This window comes from Aptenodytes forsteri, unplaced genomic scaffold, assembly GCF_000699145.1.
Source record: "Aptenodytes forsteri isolate BGI_AS27 unplaced genomic scaffold, ASM69914v1 Scaffold259, whole genome shotgun sequence".
Lineage (NCBI taxonomy): Eukaryota > Metazoa > Chordata > Aves > Sphenisciformes > Spheniscidae > Aptenodytes > Aptenodytes forsteri.
Window position 1 is genome coordinate 454648 of NW_008795251.1, and position 17101 is coordinate 471748.

The window sequence follows — 17101 nt, forward strand, 5'->3', positions numbered from 1 at the left end:
TTTTTCAGCTTTTTTTTCCCCCCCCCCCGACTCTTAAAAAAAAAAAAACAACAACAAAAAAACCCCACATTGTTTGGGTCTTCTTTATTTTCCATTATATGATTCCATGTTGATGCTATGGATTTCACTGACATATATCCGATGAAGCAAAACTAGGAAGGAGAAATGATACTTCTCGTCTCAGGTAAAGCTGATGATGGCATGTCAGCTACCTGAAAAGAAGTGTAAGCACAAAGCTCCCACACAACTGAGACACTCCAGGCCAGGTTTTCCAGCAGGAACATCTCCCCATATCTCATAGCATGGCAGAACTTCACCATTCCTCAAGTGAAATGATGCAAGAAAAAGCAGTTCTCAAGAAGAAAATTTGTGGGTTAAAACTCATCACAACCTCAGCAATACTTAATAACATCAGGTTGTTGCCAAAAAAAAAAAAAAAGAGAAACACACTGACAAATAAAATCTGTAAGACAAGTAGCTCGCTGGCAAGACCTTAACCAGAGCATTGTGCCTAGTGTAGGGCACCACATTCAGCACAAGAAAGGCACCAACTGGCACTTAAGGGAGAATAATGAGAATGGACTAAACACGTCCAGTTACTGTAATTTTCCTAAACAGTCATATTTAGCAGACTTCAGATCAAAGGGGATGTAATAATAGTTTTCAAAGCTGTTGCGTAAGGAAAGGATGGGATAGCAGAAACAGTAATCAGCTTAAACTGTAGCAAGAAAGATTGAGGTTAATCAGTAGGGAACTTCTTCTAACATGAAGTGTGGTGAAGCAACAGAACAGATTACCTGGGAATATGGTGGAGTCTCTATCACAGATGAGAAGGCGGCACGCACACTATTTTTTCCAGATAATATAGGATAATGGAGTAGACAATCTTGTGAAATCTCTTCCAGACTGATTCCTTCTGACTGTATGTGAAGGAAGAGTATTTACACTGACCTACACTACTGGGTAGGCCTTTCTTCACGGCTGGCATTCCAGAGGGAAGAGTCAAAAGATATGAATGAACAAAAAATATTAATGAGTAGTGATGTCATCTGCCCCGTATCCTATCCTCTACCACAGGGATTTTTGTTGCTGGATGTTACTTCATATTTTGATTTATTTCAGAAAAGTCTTTAGCGTTACGGCTGTTACTGAAGAAGCTAATTTCCACAGATGTTCCCAAAAGAAGAGAGTTTGGAGACACATCAAGATAAAATTGGAAAGAGAACATAGAAATCACATAGTCTGAAAGAAGGGGTAAGGTATCAGAAAAGAAACACAAGGAATATGGAAAGTTAATTATCTGGCACTGACAACCGATTCCCTTCTCACTGTCTTGGTTTTAATAAATAAACAAACAAACAAACTTTTCTGAGTGCCTATTTCCCTATGGTTACTTGGATCTATGTAACAATAATATCTAGAACAGATATTTCTCAAAAGCATATTAAACCCATAAAAAGCAGAATATTATAACTTGGTTTAAACTGTGTTGCTATATCAGGCACTTCCAAAATGCTGGTTTTAAAGGGAAAAAAAACAGTTAAATTGTAGCATTGGTTTGACCTCTGTTACTATTCCCTTTGGTCATGAAACACTGAGAAAGGAGAAGAATTCAAAAATGTCTAGTGGATGAAAACAACTGCAGTATTCACAACTGAAACCTGCGGTTAATCACTAGCATCTGCAAGCCAAATACTATTGTCAAAAGAAATGACTTCAGGGGAATAATTTTACCAGTGTGAGTGCAAGGTTTAATTCATGCCGAGACAAATCATAGGATCCCAGAATTAGTCATAGGAGTCATTAAGTGTCCACTTACTTGACAGAGGTTGTAAGAAAAGGGAATATCGCTTTAAGATACATCACCGAAGCTGCTATTTTAGCTTCCGCTGATTTTAACCTGTGCTCCCCTATCATGGCCTGGGGTTTCCCCACATGAAGTGTAAAGTACTGGAAAGCAGGTATAGCCCATGGCATGCTCCTCCCAAAGCCAGTTTTGTGAGGGCCTTGGCTAAAACTCTCAAAATAAGAACATGTGCAGAATTACCAACAACCACCCCAGAAATGGGATAGATTAAAAAAAAAAAAGACACCAGAACAGCAGGAGGTATCCTTGGAACAGAGTCCTTTTGAACCAGTATGGGGAATGGGGAAGAAGGACCCCAACCAAATGCGGCATAAAATAGAAGTATGGGGAAAAGATGGGGAAGAAGGACCCCAAATCCCAAATGCAAAGGAGCTCTCTGCCATCCCCTGCTTTTTCATCTCCCCCACTGCCCAGGTATCCTTGGAACAGAGTCCTTTTGAACCTGAGTCAATCAGTTCCTGCTGAGTTTCACTCCCAACTTACAACCAAATGTGAGATGCGGCATAAAATAGAAGTATGGGGAAAAGATGGGGAAGAAGGACCCCAAATCTCTGCTGCAAAGGAGCTCTCTGCCATCCCCTGCTTTTTCATCTCCCCCACTGCCCCCAAGTGCTACCATTTTATGTCTTCTGCCTAACCTTTCTTCATGTTTTCTCTTTAGTTCGTCTCAGTCCAGCCTCTGCCCTCTCCATTACGCTTGCCTCCAGCTAGACAGTACTAAGGGGTTGATGTTTTGAAAAGTCGCTATAAAGACCAGCTTTGCCATGAGAGGGACAGTCCTTGTCTTCTAGCTCAGCAAAGGCATATTGGTAGGCAGTTAAATGTCTGCAAGAAGTCTCCTTCCCACAAGCCTCCCCCAACGAGGGTTATGAAAGGAGCCCACCGTTGCAGCAGTCATCAGAGCCCAGCAGCGAGGTAGGCAGACATCGGCACTGGGACCGAAGCAGGCACCTTCGCCTCTCCCAGCACAAGGTTAGCCCTTCTCACCACCGCTCGTGAGGGGCTGCCTGCTGACCTCGGCCGTCCGAGAGGAGAACCTCTCGGGTCTTTATATGATTATTTCTGGTACGTGGAAGGAGTCCACCAGAGGTTCTTTCAGACTACTCAAAAGGGCAGTTCGAAAGCAGTGTCAAGTTTCTACAGGGAGAATCCTCGTTAGTTAGATACCTAGACAGCACACCTTCTAAATACCATTTTTTCTACCTTTTCCAGAGTCTCTCAGGTTCCTCTCTTCACCTAAAACCGGGAGGGGAAATGACAGCAAAAGGTCAGAAGACATGAGCTGAAAAATACACAAGCCAGCAAAAGATCCTAAAATATTAAACATCTTTCATGGGAATGCAGTCTGCAAAAAATCAAACCACAAAGAAACGGCTATTACTTTTCTTATTTTGAAGCTGCTTCTCTGGGGACGCTGGACACACAAAATTCTGCCGGTAGCAACAAACACAGAAGTTTCCATGCACAAATCCAATTAATTCCATCCAAACTATAACACATGAGCGAGGAGAAAAAAAAGCCAGAAAATGGGTACCCAGGTAGTATAAATTCCAGGTAAACACAACAGATGCTGTAGTAAACATTAAAAAACCTGTGACAAACAGATTTTTTTTTTTTTCTTCTGAGGGGTACTTTCTATCATCTTTAAGACTCCAGTTTCCCCCAGTCGAAACTGAAAAAAGGGGTGCAACAAAAGTATAGGAGCCACAAAACAAAATAGTTCATAGGGTCATCATGTAGGTACCGTCTTACCACATTTCCTTCCTAAGTACCTTCCAGTTCAGTTAATATTTTGAAATGTTCTCTGTGGAAAAAATAGCCTAAACAGGTCTGGAAGGAAATACTGCTTGCCTCTTTCATTACTGGAGATGCCTCATGATTACAACAGAGTCCTTCTGACTCAGCTTCTCAAAGACAAGATGGTTAACAACATGAACAGCAAGTACAGAACTCTCTCGGTCTCTAAATTGCTGAGTATGAAGGAGAGGAAGGATAAATTATTAGAGTAACATCCAGAAAAAAAGCATGTGATTTTCTACCTTCTCTTTTTCTGCCGCAGAAACTTACCTGCTTTGTTTTTCTATGGACTTAACAGACCAACACATAAGAAATCAGTTCTAGGCTTTCTCTTTTACTATCTAGAGATAGCATGCTCAAAAAAAAAAACCCAACCCCAACAAAAAAAAACCAAAACCAAACCAAAAACCAAATAACCAAACCCAAAAAACCCCACAAGACCAAAAAACCCCAAACAACGCCCCCAAACCCCAAAACTAAATAGCACCTCCATACAAACACACAGTGGTAGATACATTTTTAATCTTTTTGTTTTTCTGGCCCCAAAGACCCACAAAATTTGATCAGCTGGCAGTGACTCTTACGGAAGAGAAACGAGTTTGTGGGTGTGAGTCAGTAATACCCCCTCCTTCCCAGCAACAGCTATCCCAGGTGAGGATGCCAGATTTCTATTAGCTGACAAAGTGAAGCTACTAAAGGTTTGCACATGTGCCTGTGTTTTGCTTTTTAAAAACGCTCTTAAACATTCCAGCTAACATTGCCAGTGCATATTCATTTGATGAAGCGGTCACATACCTCGAGAATGAGGAGTTACATCACTTCATTAATTTCCACTTGTCTTCTGGGAGTGTGCACATCCAATAGGACAAAATATGTTTGTAGCATAATGCACTTCTGGTATTCTCAATTACAGCAGGTTGCTAAGACTTTTTAGCAGAAGTGTAAATCAGGGTGGCATGAAGACAACTAGTTTTATTAAGCAGCGAATTTCAGGAAAGAAGCCAGCCAGCTTCTCTGAGGAGACCGCTTCTAACTAATAACACATCCTGATTCGGAAAACACGGGCAATTCTGAGAAAGGTAGCAAATGTAGAAAAAGTTCTGTTTGAAACACACTTAAAGGCAGTAGACCCCAGTAGGCACCTCCAGAAAGCTTTAAAGCTACAAAGCATTGATCAAAGAAAAGGATTCAGGTTCATCAAATGTTTTCAAGTAAAGAGAGCAAATCAGAATGCAATTAATCAGGGCATTGAGACCACTGTTAACGAAGGAAGTCAGACATGACAGACCCTGGTTTGAATACGGTCTCTGTGTTTTCCTACTGACTGTAAGCACGGTGGGCCAGCCCTGGGTAGAAGTTGCTTTCAATTCTTTGTTGCCATCTTAAGTTTAGACAATGAAAAACAGCAGGCAGATGGAAAACTACTTTTGTGAACTCCATTAAAAACTCACCAGACATCATACCTGATGTTTTGAGGCAGCCACTGATGCATAACTGACCTCGTAGTTAATAGAAATTATATACCTAGCAGGTTTTACATAATTGCCAGAGTACCCACTTGTATTTTCAGGAAATTTCTGACCTTTAGAATTGATCATAGATTACCCTGTTACGGATCATTCTTCAGATTAAGAAAAAAAAATAATGCGTAACTACCAAAGCTATGGAAATAATGTGCTTATAACAGCACCTCATTTCAGTGATAAGAGCAAAATAAAGAACGCTTAATTTGCAGCAGATGTGACCTATACAGCCCCTGATAAGCAGGCCCACTAAGGATACATCCACTTCATCATTTTTTCCATTCCACAGGATAATGTGGAATAATCTTCCCAAAAGCATGGCAAAAAAACATAAGCATTGCAAAAAGAAAGATGCCAATACCTCATTTCACACTTGCTAAACTGAGCTACCATTTTATACGTTGGTACAACTCTCCTAAGTGAACAAGTCTACACAGAGTAGGTGATTCTTTGAAAAACTAATAAAAATGCCACTTGATATTTTTCAGTTATTCGAACAGACACATTAACAAGCAGGCCCCTGTAAAACCAACTGAAGTTGCCCTTCTCAGAATCAGCAATTCCAAGAACACTAATTAACAAAATCTTTCCAGCAAGAGAAATTCCAGCAGGAACAGGGAATAAGAAAATCGTAATAAGCCACATCAGAATTCTTGCTTAGAATAAGCATTGACAGAATTTGCCTTTCTCTGTAAACTCATACATCCAGACTTTTGCAGCCCCAAAAGAACCCCCCAAAATCCCTCATTTGAGGATTTAGAGCAGAAACTGCAATTCTAGTTACAGGTGAGGGCAGGGCACAAAGAATCAAAAGACAGCAATGCACAAGCTATTAGAACACGGAAGTGCTGTATCTGGAATAAACCCGTCAGCCACAGGGGGACCAAAGTCCCTCATTTCAGCATTCATTTCAGCACTGCCCTTCAACTCCTATGAAAAACAAATTCTGTCTCAGAGGAAGGTTCTGTTAACCACAGACTATCAATTCAAAACCAGGCAAACGAGCACAAAGAAAACTAGTATATTTTAATAGGATAGGCTTAGGAAATGCAGTTTAACATACAGTTAATTTTGGTGACAGGTATATTGAAGCCAAAGACTATCTCTCTCTCTCTAGATATAATTAATAATACATTTTTTATTCCTTAACACAAAGACTTTTACAGAATTAACAAGATGTATTACATTGAAAAGCATATCTGGCTGAATATTTGAAGTAGCAAGGAATATTTTAATTCATGGTTTAAATTTTCTTGTGTCAGAGGTCGGGTTTTGGGGTTTTTTTTACACTTTTCTGTTTTATACTTTCAGAGTAGATAGGAAATGCTATATATCAGCTTGACAAAGGATATCATTGCTAAGTTTTAGTTTAAAAAAATCACAGCGATAGAAAATACAGAAACCAGATATTTAAATATAAATTATTTGTTTTGAAAACCACTTAGCAAAATATAGGAGAGGAAGAAGTGCATTACAAAATATATGCGTGCTTATTAAAACCCTTCTGATTCAATGCTCAGCTTCGGATGCCTGATGAAAAAATAAGATCAGTCAAGACGGTCCACATTGTAGTTCAAAGGCTAATTGGTGTAAACATCACTGCACTTTCGGTACTGCAGACATCCTCAAAATTGGAAAAATGACCTGCTCTCTTTCAGGCTAAGTACCAGCATAAGAAACAAGAAATGAAACCAAGAATTTTATAAGAATAAACATATTATTTTTATAAAAAGAAAACTCTGAAGAAAAGCTACCATTGATATTTATACAGTTAAATCTAAAGCTTTTCACAACGCATCATAAAACTAAATTTTCTCTTGCATATACTCCTTCACGCATTTTAGTTTCTAATTCCCTCTTATTTTAAAATAGGCCACTTTAATATCAAGTAAATGATGCCTTTTGGTATGGGGAACAGCCTTTATTATTTCCAATGAAAAGGAAGAAAAGCTACCATTGATATTTATATAGTTAAATCTAAAGCTTTTCACAACGCATCATAAAACTAAATTTTCTCTTGCATATACTCCTTCACGCATTTTAGTTTCTAATTCCCTCTTATTTTAAAATAGGCCACTTTAATATCAAGTAAATGATGCCTTTTGGTATGGGGAACAGCCTTTATTATTTCCAATGAAAAGGAATGAACAGCATTTATATTAAAAAAGTGGTTAGCATAGCTCAACAGACACTCTAAGAAATTTGCCATGTATTATTCTGAAAGCATCTAAAATTTGCAGTCCCTGACATCAGTTTAAGACACTTATTATGCAGTAATGCACATCAAGGCTAAATCCTCCCTTATTTAGCTCACTCCTTGTTTAGAAAATGTCTCCTCTTCATTTTTGTCGTCCTCCACTCTAAACTCCCCAAGGGTTCCTTAAGATATTAACAAAATCATCATCATCCGTGATTCCAATACTTAATCCTTCATAGTAGTCTTCGAACTCAGAATAGGACACTTCATTGGGGTTGCTGCAGGACTCTCCTAATGTTTCTAGAAATGACGATTTAATTTCTTCTTCTGTAGCTTTGCCTGTGAAAATATATTTTTCCATTAAATAAATTTTCAACAACGGTGAATATATAGCATTTAATATATTCCAGGCAAGAAACTTTCAAATTTTAGCTTGCAAAAATTTTTTTCTTGAACAAATTCAATATTCTGATTTCAGAATGAAGTCATTGGCTCACTTAATACCAGCTACAGAAATCATCCTACTTTAATAGCACATGATAGCATTAAGTATCAACAGAAATATGAGGCCACAGTCAATTTCAATGAACTATGAGATCAGGAAGATTTTTTTCTTCAAATGACTGCAAAAACTGAATAATGCATTCATAAACTAAAATTTTGGTAATGCAGAAGTTATCTTGTAATAAAGCATATGTTTAATGTAATACAAGTTCAAAGCTCTAGGAAAACCTTAAGATGCAAGTTTGCATTCGAAAAGTGTTCTGCAATTGACGTGTGTTTTAGTGACTTAATAGAGATTATACTCAAGATAATTTCATAATATTGAGGGGAAAAAAAAACCCGGCAAAAATAAAGCATTATAGCATTGGAAAAAATTGCATATGTAACATCCCTATACCACCATGTGTCTTCACGTGTTACCATTAAAATCACTGGCAATACAAAAAACATCCTCTCTTCTACAGGTAAAACTGAAAGGGTGAGGACAGGGAGACTTTCACAATGACTAGTTTGGTACATGGAGATGTTCTTTTAGAAACTGACATACAAATATTTAAATTGCTATTTTTTCAATGGCAAAAGTTTAAACATTTTTGAGAATCCTGAAAAAAATAATGAAGATACCAATACATCCTCTGTAAAGGATGACAATCCTGTCCCAGAAATAAATAGTTTATTCGGAAGGAACTTCAAGGTTGAGTACATTCAGTGCCAGCTGGAAACCTTGCATATTTTGATGGAAAACGGTAATATGAAAATGAGAGTATCCTCCTAAGTGAAAATTACTAATATCGTATGTGTCACTGATGACTTGCACACCAAAGCTGAAAACTAACTACTTAAATGTAGTCCTACACAGGTAGGGAGGGGAACTGTTCTGCATATATGCAGTATTTGCAGCTTGATAAAAAGCAAGTATTAAAATTGTGTATATGAAGTCCATTACTATTTATAGTCATGTTCCGGAGAGACACATTATAGGTCATCAGAGGAAGAAAAGTTCTCCTTAACAGCTCAAGTCTAAGCCAATATGACAACAGTTTGTATTTGCAACTAGTTTCTAGATCTGGTATCTCTGCTAACAAGATGACTTCAGTAGTTACAGATTTAACTTTTTTTTTCATATGAACTACCTGCCAATACTAGAGGATGTTTCTTCGCACAGTAACATTTTCTGATATCTACCATAGGCACACTCCCAGTTTTGTTGAAATCTAGTTTCATATAAGCCTATAAAGGGAAAAAAAAATTCATATAAGCATATAAGAAAAAAAGAACAAGTGGAAAGATGTAATGGATTATGTCAATTTACCTATTTTATGTAGGGCACCAGATACCAGAAAATTATTCTGGATTATGGAATTTCATTATTATTTTATCTCAACAGCTTTCACATCAAATGTGGTCCCCTCACCAACTCAAAAAAAATTATCTTCTCCTAAGTTTCTAGCTCTTCCTTACAATCAGAAGTTAAGCTGCTTCCCTTCTGCCTCCTCCAGTTACTAAGATTCCTGCATCATTCTGACAGCCCTCAACACAGCCTCTTCAGCACTGCTAACAGCAGCTTCATTTTCATTTCAGTTTACTTAAATACACATGCTTGATACATAAGGCCAGGAGAGTCAGATCCTCCATGATTAAAAGTATGAAAGTATGTGTCATTTTTTTTGATCTTGATATCCAGTCGCTACTCTATTGGCTGGTTTGTATTCAGTGTTTCATACTGCAAACAGCTCCACGTTACATTATAGACATATAACAAATGCCATTTCAAATGTAGGAAGCCTCACAAACATCATGACTCTAATTGTAGGTCTCAAAGGAGGCAAATATTATTGCCTCTATTTCAGACACTGAGGAAGAAAAATCTGCACACAGATACAGCAATTTGCCAAAATAAGGAAACAGACTTCTGGAAGAGAGAGTTTCAGGGTGCCAGATGCTTTACTCACTGGACTGAACTGCACGCATATGCATAAACTCAAAATAATAAAGGAATTCATTCTAGAGTTCAACATTAACTAATTCAACAATGGAACAGCATGCAGTCTTCTAATTTATGTTTATTTTAATAAACTGATCTGAAAGTTTAAAAAGTCAATTACCAGATGCACAATTCAAGGAAACCACCACCACCAAAAAAAACCACCACCACCAAAAAAACACCACCTGGAACATGACGAATAATCAACTTCAAAGTTAGACTGCAAAATATCTACACTTAGAATATCTGCAACAAAACTTACTTTTCTTACAAATGCTTTCCGATATTCATTCATTTCTCCAAATACAGCACGAGTAAATTCTCCATAATCGACCTTATCACTCTTGCTATCATCAAGAATAAGCCATAAAGATTCAAAGTCCTGCAATTTAAAAAATCATCAAGAAAGCCATAAAGATTCAAAGTCCTGCAATTTAAAAATATTTTGCCAAAGTTCTTCACTGTGTCCTAGAATGAAACAATTGCTATAATAGGAAATTACAGTATTCTCACAAAAAAACAACTTCCAAATCAAAACTGACTCAAAGATTCGTCAAAAAAATGCAAGCCATCATCGGTCACTGATGACCATAATTCACATTATTTGCAGTTTTGATAAATATGGGCTGTTTTTAAAACATAATATATAAAACCAAGAAAAAAGATAAGTAAATAGCATCATACAAATTATTTTTAAAAGGCCAAAAAAAAAGAAGCTGGACTGCAATCCCACTTGCTTCTTCATGATGTAAAAAGAATGCACATTTTTAAATTTATTACTATTTTTTTATTTTTAAGAATGACTGAATTCTGACTGAATGCAGAAATGACAACTTACCACAAGGGAAAAAAAAAACCTTGCAAAAAATAGCTATTAAACTATAGATTTAAGCAAAGAAAGGAAGTGATTCTATAAATTACAGTAAGATAATACCCATGATTACAGTTTCAGCTAGACTTACCCGTTCAGGTATTCCCAAATGGAATACTTTTAGAGCTTCTTTAAAGTCTGCCTGAGAGAGAAAACCATTTCTGTTCTTGTCTATGCATCGGAAATACTTTCCTAAGCCTGTTATAACCCGAACTCCTCTTTTACTTAGTGTCTCTCTGAGCATACCTGAGGATTTAGAGAAATAAAGGACACAATGTTTACCTGGAGTTGGCCACATGCTATGGAGCTGATATAAAAGTAAACCACAAGTACTTATGATACTGCTGGTTAAAGTGACACATCCATGCATTCAGGCTCCCTTATCTTTGATGAAAGAATGTCAGTTCAAAATGAAACTATCAGTTACTTAACATTTGAGTAGAATTCATATAAAGCAGCAACCAACATCTAACAAAACATCTAACAAAACATTTAAAGAGATCACAGAAGGAAAGGAAGAACGAGTATCACTCTATGTGCTCAGATTATAAAACGCCTTACTTCTGCTAGAATTGATTACATGCCATGATTCAGCCTACAAAGCAATTTAGGAACACTACTTTGGTAATACAAACATTCTATTATGGGACACACAGTTGCTCCTTCATTGTACAAACATGTTAAATACATGTGGAAACAAGAACAAATATAAGTAATTCTGCAAAATCGTTCCAAAATGATACAGAGAGAACTATTTCTATGGTAAAATGACAGCCTTATCAAAATCTCTAGGTAGCAGGTTTACTTTAGGGATGTCTGAGTTTCTCAGCATACTCTGTTAACAGAAGTCATCTGGTATTATCATATTATATCCTCAGATTACTTGTATCTACAACTATAAAGCAAAATAGGGGTGACAGTGAAAGAAGAAAGTTTTTTCCAGTAAAGTTCAAATTCAGACGTATGTTAAAAGATGTCTTGAAGTATATACACATAACCTTCTTCCAAGCCACACCAGCGAACCTTAGATGTAGTCAGATGATTGAGAAATCAATTGTGTCTATTATGTGAGGGAAAACATGGAATAACTAGAAGATTAAAAAATATCCCTAATTGATTATTCCAACAATTTTTATAAACATAAATGTCCAAGCAGATTTTAGTTACCAAAGACAGCCTACTTAAATCAGTTCTAGCTAATGACAGTAAATAGTGGAGATTCTATGAGCTGGAAGCTGTTCAGCTCAACAGTTTTTGCTGACCACAGGTTACAAAGATAAAACACAGCACCGCGTAAACACCTTTCCATAATTTTAAACACAAAGCTATGCCTTCGTCCTAAAGACTGTAGGTAGGAACCTGGTAAAATTTAATCACATATTCCAGAATATACACTCAATTGTACTCACATATTTTAATAAGCATAATATTAAAGACTATCAAAAAACAACTTATCAATGTATAGAAGCAACGTCCCAAAGAAGAATCTAGCACAAAATTAACTGAAGAAATTGAGACTGTGTTTGTACATTTTGCCAGTAGCTTTTTAAATTTAATGCCAGTTTAACGTAAGATCAGCATTATGCTTCAGCATTTTTTCAGAGATTATGTCGACACAGAGATTAACATTTTATTGATTGCATTCACAATTATTCTGTACTGTCTCCACGATCTTTAGCCAGACTGTTTATTTACAGAAAGAGAGAGGAGAAGGTATTCTTATGAATGATTTATTCTGGTATCAGATTCTAATAATATTCTGATAAATATCTAGCTTTTGTTTAATTTAATTTATAATAGTACTATTGTTCTTTGTGTTGAGCTGTAAAGATAGAGATACAGAAATTAAAATTAAATGGGTTCTGGTAGACACAAACCTTGAATCTTCTTGAAAACTTTGCTGTCATCAACTACTTGGTTGGAACACTCTTGCTTGAATTCCATAGAAGAAGCTCTAAAATAATAAAAATTAATCTTGATTGGTCAAATTACATGTAATATTACTGAATTCAAAACAGCTGTAGTAAAAAACATATTGAACTTTATATTTAATTCTTATACTGCCCGTATAAGCATAGTATCCAATTGCTTGAGTTTGAGATGGCACACACAGAAGTCTTTGCTGCACAGCTGCAGATATGCAGAAATTCCTTTCTGACAATATTCCATTAGCAGCTCCTGTACTAATTCATTAATTATGGATAATTCCTTTTGTGCGTAAAATGTCCAGAAATTTATTTCAAGACAATACTAATCTTCAGCTCAGGCCACTCGAAGAGTTTGTTAAAGCAACTACATTTAGTTGCCAATAGGAAAATAACATGAAGTAGCTACAAATTTCTTTTCAGAAGAGAAATAGAAAGGGTGTAGACCAAAATCTGGATCAGCATATCTTAGGTATGATCTAGGAATTATGGTTAAATTTTGTGTTTTGTCTGGCAAGTGATTCCCTTCTGAGAAGGGCTTCCCAGAAAACCCCATCAGAAATTATTCTAGAGGTTGATAAAAAAATATTGTGGAAGAACCTATTGGAAGGAAAAAAAAAAAATCCAATAATTATTTTAATCAGAATAGGAAGGCAAAGGCAAAAGCACTACTGTCAACTTGAGCTGTTTGCTCACCAGTACTTTGCCATGGAGTACTCCTCCTCCTGCTTTCTGACGCCAAAGACTTACCTCTCTGCTGTCTATTAAGACTTTTCATCCCCACTTTGGGTACCTCCCATTATAAAGTCCCTGAAAGCTTGTCTGTATCAAACTGCCTAAACTGGAAAGTCAATAACCACCTACAAAAGACAGCATACTTTCCCTAAAGCACATGTAAAACACAAAAGATTCACGGCTTGTGGCAGCAGGGCATAGCTGCTCCTGAAAACCTGCAATAGACCTTTTGAACTGTACCTGAGCAGGATTCTCTGTGAGTACAATAATGGGGGTAAGATGACTCAATTCAAGAGTTTTGCACCAGAGAATACAGAGTTCAATAACACCCCCATGCAGAAGAAAAAGACAGACTTCACAATTCGAAATTTAGTCACTAATGGAAAGAACACAGAGAGAGTGTATAAAAAAGAAACAATCTGTTCCACCACAGATAGCAGAAAATCCAAAATTATAACCCAGTGAGCAGGTCTTTGTTCTGGACCCTTCAGAGATAACATTGGATCAACTCCAAGTTTCACAGGTATAAGATTAGCAACAACTGAAAGAAAAAGCTGTTTACCAGAATGATAGGCTTCTGAGACGTAAAATGTCTTACACAAACTATGTGAAATTAAACTATATTGTTTTTATTTCATGGAAACCTTGCAGAGAGGGAACAATAAGCACTAAGCATCCTACAACTATACATTTCTTTAACGAATTACATTTGAATTTACTGGTTTATGTAGTTAGCTCACTATGGTTCCTTTGCAAAGCTTTCAGTGTAAGGGGACCTTAAAGTGAGTATTACCTTAACTGAGAACAAGCTTCATGTGTCTAAACACTTGCAGAAAGAAAAATAATAATCAGTTAAGTTGTTCTAACAAAAGTAGTCTTTAGATAGTGAATGTATTTAATTGACATTCTGTTATGGCTGGGGGGGGGGGAGGAAGGGAAGCATCTGATATGAGGAGAGGCCGGGAGAACTGGGACTGTTTAGCCTGGAAAGAGAAGAGGCTCTGAAATATGAGGAGAGGCCGGGAGAACTGGGACTGTTTAGCCTGGAAAGAGAAGGCTCGGGGGATCTTATCAGTGTGTATAAATACCTGACAGGAGGGAGTAAAGAAGATTGAGACAGGCTCTGCTCAGTACAGCCCAGTGACAGGACCAGAGGCAATGGGCACAAACTGAAACACAGGAGGTTCCCTCTGAATATCAGGAAACACTTTTGTACTGTGGGGGTGATTGAACACTGGAATAGGTTGCCCACAGAGGTTGCAGAGTCTCCATCCTTGAAGATATTAAAAAAAACAACTGGATGCAGCCCTGAGCAACCTGCTGTAGTAAACCCTGCTCTGAGCAGGGGGGTTGAACCAGAGACCCTCTTGAGGTTTTTTTCTATGATTCCATGATTTTATGAAAATTTGTACCTTGTAACATTTGCTATCGGCTAACACTCCTCACCAAAATTTGAGTAATCAAACTTTGACTGTATTTCCAACACTGTTAAGTAACTTCCATGTTCAGGCAACACAGCAGTGCAATAAATTTTATACCAAGATTTTACTTGTGCTAAGAACCAGTATACTCACAATACAAGCCAGAAACCCCAGAGAAAGATGCTTCATTCCCTAGACAGTTTGCTTCTCTATAGATATTGAGATGAGAATATTACCTGCAAAAATAACTCCTACTCAAAGGTTAACCATTCACCTAACCATCTGAAGAAGTTCTAAGAAACTCCCATGTTTCAGACTATGGAACAACATAATTTACTAAAACCTATTTTGAAAGAATAAGTGCAGAAATCCTGTCCCAGTTCCTGGGAAGGAAGTCTTCAACATGTTGCAATATCTGGAAGAATGAAGAATGAAGGAAGGAAAAAGAAAATGAAAAAGAAAAAACAGAGAGAGAAACCTCCAATTCTTCCCCTGCCGGTGTTCAAACACTTGTGTTATCATGACTGATACAAGCTTTTAACATAAGCTTCACAAAAGATTCAATAGTAATGTTGATCACAAAAAAAACCATTTTTCCCTAAATGTAGTATTTTAGTTCATCACATAAGAATAGTTTCAGTATATGATTTGTATATAAAAGCATCTGACTTCAAACAAAGCAAGTAAGACAGATTCATAATTAATTCTCATTTTAAAATCACTCCTTATAATTCTAGAAAGTTACTGAATTACAGAACATCCACCAACATCTATTACTAATTTCTCCTAACAGCCTAAACACAGATTTTTTTTTTTTAGCAGTATAAGTAATAAGATGATAGAAGCTCCTTTTGCTTAAGGAAGCAAAGGTAATTTGAAAAACAGTTAGCTGCACTTACTTTAGAAAATCCATAGCTGCTTCATCAATACTTATCACACGAAGGGTGAGAACCGAGCTCTGCTTGACGCTTTCTGGAAGGTTATGATCAACACTTCGGAAAGTTAGGTTAGCTCCCTGTTGGTAAAGCATACAATGATTTACAAATAGGTCGTGCATTTCGTAAAATACATTCTGCAAGACTTTCAAGAAGTATGATTGTTAAAAGCCTTGGTATGAAATGATGAAAAGGTGTACCTAAGGTCAGTTAACCTTCTTAACAGAGCCTTTCTAGGACTAAACAACAACAGCTGCAGGCTCCAAGATGACAAATTATCCTCTTCATAGAAGTTTGTAAGTACTCTTAGTAAGGCCCTCTAGTAAGAGGGCCTACTGTTGCCTAATCTACAACTAAGAAACATGAGACTACAGATCGTTGTTCCCTCAGCCAGGCTCTACTTTTCAATTTTTCTTCCCCCTTCATCCTTAAGGGATCCAAAACTCACTGGACCACAGAAGAGAGTCACAGAAGGTGCCACATTGATTCCATGAGAGCAAAGTTCTCTCAGACTAGAAGAAACCCTCCACAGCTATTTTCAATAACCTAAAATCATACTTGAGATAAACAAACAACTAAACAACTAAACAACTAAAAAGTAGCCTTCCCAAAGTTCAAATCATTCCTGCAATGTTTAACTATAAAGTTATTTTTTTTAAATTGATAGATTTCACTAATAAATATTGACTAAAACCATGTTATTAGTAGCATAGAGTTCTATTAGCCAGTAGAATCTCTTCCCCTTCCCTCCAAGTCCACAGAAGACACACCTCACGTATTCTGCAAAGTTAAAGATGCTTTTTGGTTTGGGAGAAGAGGGAAGGGAAGAGACAGAAAAGCAGCAAACTAAAAGCAAAGAATGCTGAGAAGAATCAGAAAAAGCAGTAGCTCTAACTGTAATATCCATGCAGGCTTAGGTTATAAAGCCTCCAAAACTCATAAATTAGGAAGGAGACAGAGACACCATTATTGTGCAAGTGTCTCAACCATTTGGACTTTGTGAGAGATTTGTATATCTTAATGTCAGCCCAGAACCCCAGTTTGCAGATACGGAGATTCACAGATATGACATCATTCCAAAGAGCTATCAAACTCAGTAGTATTTTCTGGATGGCCTTAAGACACATCTTTATTCAGAACACATTTCCATCTGCAGGTTGCAAAGATACACATGACTAAAAAAAAAAAAAAAAAAAATCTAAAAAATGGCTTCAACCTCCATACCAAAAAGAAAGCACTTCATTCAAACACAGTTTTTGCTCTAAACTTAGGATTTGCAGGAGATGTGAAGAACTCAGTGAAAACACTCTGTACTTGAAAAATTGCTCAAGGTTTTATAAAG

At 36.9% G+C, this 17101-nt stretch overlaps 1 protein-coding gene across 2 annotated transcripts in view; it reads right to left on the reverse strand.

Annotated features, from left to right (window-relative positions):
* Window positions 1-7436: 7436 nt before the first annotated feature.
* CAPS2 (calcyphosine 2) overlaps window positions 7437-17101 on the reverse strand; it is a 31530-nt gene continuing 21865 nt past the window's right edge. For both annotated transcript variants that reach the window (XM_009278920.2, XM_019471973.1), the window contains 6 exons: window positions 15724-15839; window positions 12621-12697; window positions 10835-10989; window positions 10135-10254; window positions 9022-9118; window positions 7437-7723 (listed from right to left, as the gene is read on the reverse strand). In XM_009278920.2, the coding sequence (XP_009277195.2) occupies window positions 7548-7723; window positions 9022-9118; window positions 10135-10254; window positions 10835-10989; window positions 12621-12697; window positions 15724-15839 (741 nt within the window). In that variant the 3' untranslated portion in view covers window positions 7437-7547. The remainder of the gene's footprint in view (window positions 7724-9021; window positions 9119-10134; window positions 10255-10834; window positions 10990-12620; window positions 12698-15723; window positions 15840-17101) is intronic.